This window comes from Blastomyces dermatitidis (assembly GCF_000003525.1).
Source record: "Blastomyces dermatitidis ER-3 genomic scaffold supercont1.2, whole genome shotgun sequence".
Lineage (NCBI taxonomy): Eukaryota > Fungi > Ascomycota > Eurotiomycetes > Onygenales > Ajellomycetaceae > Blastomyces > Blastomyces dermatitidis.
The window spans coordinates 6199618-6210595 of record NW_025544775.1 but is presented as its reverse complement, the minus strand read 5'-3'; the positions used below and the strand labels follow the sequence as shown (position 1 = coordinate 6210595).

Sequence of the window (10978 nt, the reverse complement as noted above, 5' to 3'; positions counted from 1 at the left end):
TAAAGTTCAGATTGTGATAGTCTATATATAATCTGAGATCTTCATTCTTCTTCTTTATAAATATCACAGAGGCTTTCACAGAGATCTGTGAAGATTGAATGAAGTTATTCTTCAGATTCTTCTTTATATAGATCTGCAAGATCTCTGTCTTATAATAAAAGAGCTTATAGATTGATTCTTAGAAGAGTTTCTATTCTTCTACTAAATCTATTATCAGATTCTTCTTACAGTGAGAAGAAAGCTTAGCTGTCTTTACTGAGCTGAATATCTCTATAAGATCTCAGTATTTCTCTGATATCTGAAGCTCAGTTTTCATAACTGTGAGATTCTCAGATACTTGTAAAGTTATTATATAGATAAGCTTATCTTCTCTAATTAACTCTATAGTATTAACTGATTCTATCTCTGTAAGTGAGTCTGTTAACACTGATCAGAAGTATAAACCTGACTTGCAGATAGCTATGTATAAATTATATCTTTAAAGTTATATAAGTTTTAAGTATATGTTATCTGTGATATCTGTGATAATCACAGTTTTTATAAATCTTCTTCAGATTTCAGAGAGATCTTGTAATTCAAAGATAACTCTTATAAGTCTCTCAGCTCTCAGATCTGAGTTCTTATACTCTGCTTATTATAAGAGTAGATTCTCAGTTTTCATCTTTTAACTTATTTACTTCACAAGCTTTAGAGATATCACAGTGATCTCAGATTCTGAGTTTATCAATACTTCTTATACTTGCAGAACAGCAGCACTGCAGCACAGTCTCTTCTCATAAGTAAGTATTTTTATTAAAGAAGTAACAGATTCAGATATTAACTTCAAGACTCTTAAGAAGACTGTTACTGACTCTATCTGTGACTTCTTAAATTTCTATTTTAATTTATTCAGATAGTTTGTGTAAAGATGTTCTGATTTAGAATAGATAAAGCAGAGTTTCTTTTTCTTAATCTCTCTATTATATACTCTATTTATAAGAGCTTGTGAAGCTCTCTCTCTCTACTCAGTAGTCAGATATGAATCTCTCTATATCTTATTATCTTTTTCTGATAAATCTGTTCTCTGTTATTCTGACTCTCACAGAGCTGATTAATAATCTACTCTCTATAAGTCTGTGACTCTTACAGTGATCTGTAAGTAATGAATAAGAGTCATCAGTTTCTTCAGAGTTAAGAGTTTAGAGTCTTACTCAATGAGCTTATTCTATATATCTTTATTCAGTCTCTTTATAAATATCATCATTCAGATCTTGTTTCAGAGCTCTATTTTCACAGATTTTAATTTATATTATAATTTCATGAAATGCTGTAAGTAGTCTTTATCAGATTTCTTATCTCTTTTTCTAATATTAATAATCACAGCTCAGATGTTCTCTGTTCAGCTTACAGAGTCTTTTAACTTATTCTTTAGATAGATCTTGAGAATAGATTAGTAAGATCTCTTATAATCATTCTCTAGATAATTTAGTCAGTTCTTGACTTCAGTGTAATAGAGATCTGTTATTATATAGATAATAGCTTCTTTATCTTTTATATCACACAGCTGAGCTTATAAGTCAATTTTTGTTAAAACTGCTGCAGGTCCAGATTCAATTAATCACTTGATTATTCAAAATACATATTCCTACTTAAAGAATGAATATTTTGAGCTCTTTTTCAATCTCTTGAAAAATGGATATCATCCTGAATGCTGGAGAGAAGCCACTGGAGTGATTCTTGCAAAACCTAATAGAAAAACTTCAATTCCTAAGTCATATAGAGTAATATCTCTATTGAACTGTTTAGGAAAGGTTTTAGAAAAGATAATAGCTACTCGACTATCTTTTATAAGCTCTATAGATGATTCTCTTTTATTCAGTGAACAAATGGGAGGTAGAAAACAGTGTTCTGCAATTGACACTGTTCTCTCAGTTGTTCATGATATTCAAATAGCAAAGCATGAGGGTCTGGTCTCAACTGCAGTTTTTATTGATATAAAAGGAGCGTTTGATCATGTTTCAAAGTCAAAGTTAATTCAGACATTGAAGATATTAAAACTGCCTCTTTCCCTAATAAAATGGGTTAACTGTTTTATGTCTAAAAGAATTATACAACTCTTCTTTGATGGAATGAAACAAGACAAGACTGAGATAAAAATAGGAGTACCACAGGGGTCTCCAATCTCACCCATTTTATTTGCAATATACACTGCATATCTATTCAAAAATAGAAATATGAGAATAGTGCGATCTCCGAGTTATGTGGATGATATTGGTCTAGTCTACAGCTCAAAAACTATCAAAGAGAATTTGAAAGTAATTGAAGAAGCTGCAAAGGAAATCTTTGTTAGAGCAGATATCAATCAAATTCAATTTGATATGGATAAAACTGAGTTAATTCATTTCTTTCCTAGATTCAATGAGAAAGAACTATCTCTAACTCTTTTAAATAGAGAGATTAAACCCAGTGTAAATGTCAAATGGTTAGGAGTATGGTTAAACTCCAAGTTGAATTTTAAATATCACATTCAACAAAGAACTGTCAAGGCAGAAAGACTATTGAACAACATAATCAGACTATCAAATACAGAGAGGGGTCTATCCTTCCAGGCTATGAGACAGTTATATATAGCCTGTATTACATCAGTAGCTGATTATGGAGTTCAAGTTTGGTGGAATAATCAAGGGAATTTCACTGAACTCTTTCAAAGTCTGCAAAACAGAGCCTTGAGAAGAATTCTGGGAGCATTTAAATCATCTCCTATTAAAGCAATGGAAATTGAAGCTTCAATTCCTCCTCCTACTATTAGATTTGAAAAGGCCTGTATGAACTATGCTCTGAGAGTTGTAAAGATGAGCTCAAATCATATAATCAGAGAAAGAGTCTCTTCTTCATTTCCACCAATTAACTCTGGAAATGAACTGGATTGGAATAGATTTCTTGATTGGAATGAAAATAATTCTTCAAAGAAAATGCCTTCTCAACTGTACAGACTATGCTCTCTGATTAAAAATCAATTTTCTTCTTTAAATGTTGAAAAAGTTGATCATGAGAAGTTATCTCCCTGGAGAAAAAAGCTTGAATCTCTTATAGACTTACAAATAAGTGAACTATCAAAAGAGAAAGAATATGAACAGCATTTGAAGAGAATTTCTACAATCAATATAAAAGACTCTATTCTGATTTATTCAGATGGCTCAAAAAATGAGAACTTGAACAGATTGGGCGCAGGCATTGCTTATACTGAAGATAATATTAATTTTATCTCAGATTTCTGGAATCTAGGCTCTGAATGTGAAGTCTTTGATGCTGAACTATTTGCAATAGTGAAAGCTTTCAAACTCATTGAAATAAAATCTCATAAAAGAGGAAATTGTTTGAAAGAGGCATGGATATTCTCTGATAGTCAAGCTGCTTTAAAAAGACTTAGAAATAGTCAGATTCATAATGGTCAAATGAATCTTGAACTGATCTTAAACTCTGTTTTAAAAATTCAAGAGAGAAGAACATCAAAGCTGAGAATTCATCTGCACTGGGTTCCTGCTCATATGAATATTCATGGCAATGAATTGGCTGATTCAGCTGCAAAAAAGGGTGCAGAATTAAGCAGATCTATTCAAAAAATTGTGTCCTGGTCTTTTATAAAGAGAAAAATAAAAGAATCTTGTTTAGACAAGTGGAATGAAAGCTGGCAGAAACAAAAGAAGAGTATACATTATTCAAGATTTGAAACAAAACCCAAGTGGAAATCTTGTTCAATTAAATGTAAAAAGAAAATATTCTCATCTATAATACAGCTGAAACTAGGACATGGCTATTTCAAATCTTATATACAAAGATTTGATGATAGATTTGACTCAATAGAATGCTCATTCTGCAATACAAATGAGAATCCTGAGCATATTATAATGCACTGTGCATTATACAATAGTCTCAGAGCCAGATTGAAAGAGAAGTATGATCTAAATCAATTAAATATGAGATTCTTATTCTCAACTGAGACAGGAATTAAATACTTAATAGACTTTCTATCAGAAACTCAAGCAGCTACAAGAAAATGGCTAAATTCAGAATTATCTGAATATGAAGAGGAGGAAATCAATCAGATATAGTCTGTTAAAACAGCTATACACTCTCTTTTAAGAATTTGTTTTGTTATAGTCTCTCTTTACTTTTTCTTTTTCTGTATCTTTTTCTTTCAATTTCTTTCTATCTATCTATTTAATGTGTCTATCTTTGAGACTGTGTTCTTTCTCTCTTTTCTTTTGTCATGATATTGTCAAATGGTTACAAAGTATCAAAAGAGGTTAAAACACTGCAATTTGTAAACAGTTTTTGTATTCTGGGCTGGAATTTTCTGATTTTGCATATCTGAAATTGATGAATGTACAATAGTTAACTTTACAGACATAGAAAAAACCCTGAGAACTAAAGTTCTCAGGTAGATGTCATAGTCTCTGACTGCATACATCTATAATTGAAGAATAATAATAATAATAATAATATAAGTCAATTTTAAATACAAACTTGCAGAAGCTTTTATAGATTGTGATTTAATAAGTAATTTTAAGTAATTATAACTTAAGAAAGTTTCTTTTTAATTCATAGATGTCTCTGAAGATTATGTTTAGAAACTCAGTTTGAGAGTGTTTATAAATAGTAAGTATTTCTTGTAGAAAAATAACTTAATTCTGTGAGAGATACTCAAGAATGTTCTTCACTGAGATTGATTTATTTATAAGTTTGAAGAGTTTCTCTGTTATAGATACAGAGAATAATATCTTATAAGTGATTAATAAGTTCTCTGAGACTTCTTTTATAGAGATTATTTATAATTCAGATGACTACTTCTGAGTGTCTGTAGTAGAGTTTACAGAGATTGAAGTATATAAATTTCTAGTTCTTTCAGTCATAATAAGTGATTGCTGACTGACTGAGTTTGAAATATAAGAATAAGTGCTTACAGATGATTATTCAGGTGTTTGCAGCTTGATATAATATGTACTGTTAACTACTAGAAGTATTCACAGTAGAAAGATAAAATGTAGAGATTAAATGTATAATAGTATTTAAGCTGAGTTATGAATAGTATTTGTGAACTTCAGTCTATATAGTTGTGTGTAGCCAAGGGCTGCTAGCTCTATTAATTATGTAAGAGATAGAAATAGAAGTAAAGAATCTATGAGAAGCGGGATTTCTTACAGTTCTTATTCTTGTTATTATCTTTCTCTTTGTTCTTGTCTTTCTTATTCTTATCTTGTACATTATTGATAGAATTTCTAGACATATCAGTATTTGCTTCATTCATAGCAGAGAGTTATAAAAGAATATTATAGTACAGACTTATAAAATCATTCTCTAAGAGTTAAGTATTATCTTTATCAATTTAATTCATTCAATTTCTTATAAATAAGACTCAATCTCTGTTGACTTCTGTAAGCAGTCTGTTAAAAAACACAACATTCAGAATCTTATATTCTAGATAAATATAATTAATTCTTATAATAATCAGATATTCAATGAAAGCTCTGTTAAATTCTTTACTTTTAAAAATTATTTTAATAAGCTCTTTAAATAAATGAGTTCTGTATATAGCAGATCTCTTGAAAAAGTTATTCTCTATAATAGTTTATAAAGTATAAGCTGATAATTTAAACTTCTTGAGTATAGTGAAATAAGTCTTGACCTGCAGAGTAATTGCAGATCATATATAATTATATAATCAAAGATTGTATTCTTTTCAGAAATATTATATATTTATAATAATATTCTTATCAAGATTATTATCTTTAAGAATATTATTGATTTCAGACTACTCTATAGTTAAAAGAATTTTCTCTCTTTATATTAAGTAGTTAATAAATTCAGTGAGAACTATCAGTCTTTTAATAAGTCTTACTTAACTTCTAAATTCTTTAAGAACTTTTATTATAACAGATGTCTTCTCTTTCTATTAAAGATATTCTGTCAGATCTACTCTTATCTTATCATCTACAGAGTTATTTCTACTGATCTTTATCTACTCAATCTTATACTGAAGTCTTGTAATTTTAAGTCTTATATAAGTCTTCTCACTTACTAAGCTATTGTTATTTTAATTACTTAAACTCTCTGTATTATCTGATATCTTACTGATATCTTCAACTGAGTCTTTATATTTATTAAACTTATCAGACTGTTTCTCTGTAATGATTTCATTCAGCTTAAATATCTCTGAGACAGTTACTTTTCAATTCATTGTAGATATTAATAAACTCATATTCAATTCTTCTTATACTTTAAATATTTATGAATTTCTTCTTCTATATATTGATATGTAATTCTTTGTTAAGTCAGACTTTTCACTCAATCTCAGATTCATCATGAGTTTAATTAATTAATAAAAGACATCTAGACATGTGTAACAATACATGAAGATGTAGTTGACACATTATTTCAGCAGTTTTCATTGCTTACAAAGGGCTTCATAACCTCTTGAAGGATAATGTTATTGTGTTGTAATCTAACTACGCGAGTTACACTAAATAGGTTGGGGTGGCACGTGACTAGGGTAGGTGTAGTAATCACCAACATGCCTGTTGTTGAGGGTCCCGCGGTTGGTCGGCCCTTCTACCAGCAGTGCGTTGGTGGTGATTGAGCTCTTTTGCCCCAGTAGCCTACAGGTTATGAGACCGTTAAGCGTGAGCCCCGCTGTGGTCAACATGCATGAGTTCAATCCCAGAATGAACTTAAAAATTCCTAACAAATATCCTTGAACATTTTAACAGTGCCAAGAGACATCCCAGGAGTGTGCCCTAGAAGTCCCGTGAGCCCTAGGACTGACTGAGTCCATTATTAAAAAGGAGCCATTGTGGGGAGGCCACTGAAGGGAGCCACTGAGGGGAAGTATTGTACTCTGTGGTAGCTGGTCCGAGGGGGGGTGTTGGGGGTCCCGCGGTTGGTCGGCCCTTCTACCAGCAGTGCGTTGGTGGTGATTGAGCTCTTTTGCCCCAGTAGCCTACAGGTTATGAGACTGTTGAGCGTGAGCCCCGCTGTGGTCAACATGCATGGGTTCGATCCCAGAATGGACTTAAAAAATTCCTAACAAATACCCTTGGACATTTTAACAGTGCCAAGAGACATCCCAGGAGTGTGCCCTAGAAGTCCCATTAAGCCCTAGGACTGAGTGGTCCAGTCCATTATTAAAAAGGAGCCATTGTGGGGAGGCCACTGAAGGGAGCCACTGAGGGGAAGTACTGTACTCTGTGGTAGCTGGTCCGAGGGGGGGTGTTGGGGGTCCCGCGGTTGGTCGGCCCTTCTACCAGCAGGCGCTGGTGGTGATTGAGCTCTTTTGCCCCAGTAGCCTACACTCTTTTGCCCCAGTAGCCTACACCTGTATAGCTGCTGACGGGGCGGGTGGGACGGCGATGACATAATCAATCAATCATCAATCGATCAAACCCCAAAGGGTGAAAACAATCTCATTCAACTGAATTTTTGAAATATCTTCACAACCACTGATCTATTTGACTCATACTATGGCCCAATCTGCTCGCCCGAACTTTAGGTATCGCCCAATACCAAGAAAGTATGGTGAGCAGCCAATCCGCACCCTAGGTGGGCCTCCAGCCCCAAATTATACGCGACCATGCAAATCAAATACAAGCAGATATCAATGCTATAGAACAATTCCGAGCGAATCCACCAGTTAAAGACAATGAGGATTCAGACCTGAAGAATATCCAGATTATCGCGGTCCGGAAACAACCCCCAGCGGAGATATGACACTCTACACCAACAACAAGGAGGAAGCAAAGAAGATGATTCAACATCGGATGAGCTGGATAAGAAGGCTGGGTGAGAGAGCATACAATGGAATCGCCTTCCAATGAATCCAGCATTTCAATCGATTCACGCAAAAGCGCCATAAAGGGAGATACTCTCTTCTTATAGGGGATGGGCATGGATCTCACCGCACCTACAAGACTCTGGATTACTGTGAGGAGAATGATATGTTTATGCTCCACCTGCCTCTTTATTGCTATTTTTGTTCAGGCTTTCTTGTTGCCTTGAACCCAGAAATACAGCTTGACGGGAAAAAACCAGGCACATGATGCCATGTCCCTTGATCAATCCAGAAGTCTCGATTGATTGAGTGACAGTAGATAAGAAATGTTGTCCATTAATCCACTACGAACCAGCCGAGGCACCCGCCGCCGCCCGGAAAGCAAAGATTTACTCTGTACATAAATGATGTCCCCGCGGGCCCAACCTGGACAACTGAGGCTGCCTTCTGATCCACCTACGCATTGCCATTTTAGTTTGAGACTTTTTGCTGCCTTGCTACTTGGAAACGCGGCTTGATTTCAGAGCATCTTGGCACTTTCAGACAAATCAGAAAGAGTAAACTGGAAACTTTGGGCAAGCCACCATGTCACTGTGGTTCGCAAAAGGCGGCGAGCTTGCCTCCAGGGGTTGGCAGATCAAAGACTACGCGACGCTGTCAGGAGGATGAATATATGAATGAACACATTTCTTGTCACCATCCAGATCATACATCTATGTTATTGTTCCAGTGAACCACCTGCCTTTCCCTCCTCCCCCAAACCAACACTTTACTCCTACAAATGCTATCTACCTCTCCTACCCAGCCGGCCGACTCGGTCCGGGCACCTCCTCGTACTGGACTCCAGTCATCAGCAGCGAGCGGATTGCTGCAAAGTCTGTAGGTCATATTTGCTGTGTTGGCTTGGCCTTGTGTGGGTGGCTACTAGTAGCTAATGAGAATTGTCTTTGAGTAGCTCTGCCACTGTTACTCCCGAAGCCCCCAATTTGAAAAACCTCCGGCTCCGCGACAGGTCCCTGACTTCCCGAGGATCAAGAAAGCGTCCGGCCAGCGTTTCAGACCAAGGAAATCCCCCCTTTTGCCATGAGGTCTTCATGCGGACAAGGCCCAAGCCTACCCATTACATCCCAGACCTTCATGCAGATCGCGTACATCATGGCACCCACCCAGCTTATGATTTTGATCCCACAGTGGTAGCATTGTCCAGCAGGACCTCTCCTGCCCCAGTGGACTCTCCAGCGCCAGTCAACACCCTGTCCCTTCAACCAAAGACCCGGCGAATCACTGAGGAGCAACTCATCAATGAAGTTCACGGAATCTATGCTGGCCTTGTCCTTGTGGAAAAGAAATGCGTTGAGATTGATCAACAACAGGTCAAAAACAAGGGAAATTTGAATACTGAGCAATGGCAGGCTCTTATTGGTCTTCACAGAGCCTTGCTTCACGAGCATCACGACTTTTTTCTGGCCTCACAGCATCCCTCTGCCAGCCCGGCACTTCAAAGATTAGCCAGCAAGTATGCTATGCCAGCCAGGATGTGGACCCATGGAATTCATTCTTTCTTGAAGTTCTTGAGACACAGACTCCCTGCTTCGCTGGACTACATGCTGGCATTCATATATACTGCCTATTCAATGATGACCCTACTGCTTGAGAGCGTTCCTAGCTTTGAGAATACCTGGATTGAATGTCTTGGAGATCTTGGCAGATACAGAATGGCACTTGAGGAAGTGAACCTGCAGGATAGAGAGGTTTGAGCAGGCGTGGCAAGATATTGATATAACAAAGCTGCTGATAAAAGCCCTAATGTGGGTAGAATTCAGCATCATCTTGCTGTCTTGTCTAGGCCCAATTTCCTCCAGCAGCTTTTCTTCTACACCAAATCCCTGGTTTGCATCCAGTCCTTTCCAAACACCAGGGAGAGCATCCTGCTTCTTTTCAAGCCTCTTTTGGCCCAGGAATCAATTAGTGATTACCCCCCAGCCATGTTATATTTTGTCAAAGCACATGGACACTGTTTTTGCCGGCTCTCTGTCCTCTCTTTTCTCTCTTGTGGCCATGAGTTCATGTCTCTTCTTGGAACCCATATTGGTCGGGTGGGTGCCAAATGGCGGGAACAAGGTGTTTATGTGGCCTCTGCTAATATTTCAGCCATGCTAGAGTACGGCAGTGAGAGTAGTCCTATTTTTGCTTTCTTTGCTCGAGCAGCGGAATTCAATGAGCCTCAAGCAAGGCGGATTGAAGCTGCAAAAACACACTATTCCCAGCTGTCTTCTGATACCAAAATTCCCTCTTGTCTTTCCCTCTCTGACCCTAGTGCTGTCTTTACTGAAGCTCTTTCCTATGCCTCTTGCTTTGCCTTTCATGTCCTCTCCTTCATCCTCAAGCACATTGGAGATAAGAACATACTCCCCCATGTCCATGTATCCCTGGCGTTTCTCTGAAGCCTGGCTTTGGTCCCTGAGTCCATGATGCTTATTCAGTCAGAGGTTCCCTGGCAAGCCCTGGCTACTTTCCTCAACACACTGAATTGGCAAGGGGTAAATGAACTCAGGCTGAAAAATGACAATTTCCCTGTGTCAGAAAGTGGTGAGAGTGGTGGCTACCGCCATCTGCCAGAGGACTTTTTGATGCGTGGCCAACTGTGGACTCAGCAGGGGAACTCGCGGTACAGTGAACCGTGGAAGAGCGTCCACAAAAGACGTCCTTGCACGGGAGTTGGAAAGATGGCCGGGGAAGATATTTGTAACAGGTAAGAAATGCATTGCACCTAGTCCGCGCCACTCTGACTGTGATTCCAGCATCAGCCAGTCCCGCAATTCGAGACAAAGTCCGCAGCTTTGCTCTTCAGCAGAAAGACCGAATAGTGTTTCAGGAATTGGAGTTCCAGCCGCGCGTGAAGTCAGAAGGATTCTGGGCCCCAGAGAGAACAACCGCTGTCTGAACCACATGGGAGATGTCCAGAAAGAAACTCATTAGGTTGGCAATGTAGTCAAGGCAATATTGCCTCAGACAGCCAGTAGTTAAGCCTGAAACAAAGCCCACTAGACTTACCCCTTTCCAATCCTTTACAAACAAAACTTGTAGAAGCTCAGAAAGGGCTGAGGTGCTTGGGGGATCTTTGCACCAAACACAAATTGAGTCTGCCTTGTGGTGGTTCAGATTAGAGATGTC

The 10978-nt window shown here is 37.4% G+C and overlaps 1 protein-coding gene across 1 annotated transcript; it reads left to right on the top strand.

The window, feature by feature from the left end:
- Positions 1-8585: 8585 nt before the first annotated feature.
- On the top strand, positions 8586-10748 carry BDCG_02202 (uncharacterized protein; the record flags this gene model as incomplete). The annotated part of the gene is made up of 5 exons (XM_045417754.1): positions 8586-8683; positions 8760-9555; positions 9628-10227; positions 10288-10556; positions 10616-10748. The coding sequence occupies 5 exons, from the start codon at positions 8586-8588 to the stop codon at positions 10746-10748; spliced, it is 1896 nt and encodes a 631-aa protein (XP_045274488.1).
- Between the last annotated feature and the right edge of the window lie 230 nt (positions 10749-10978).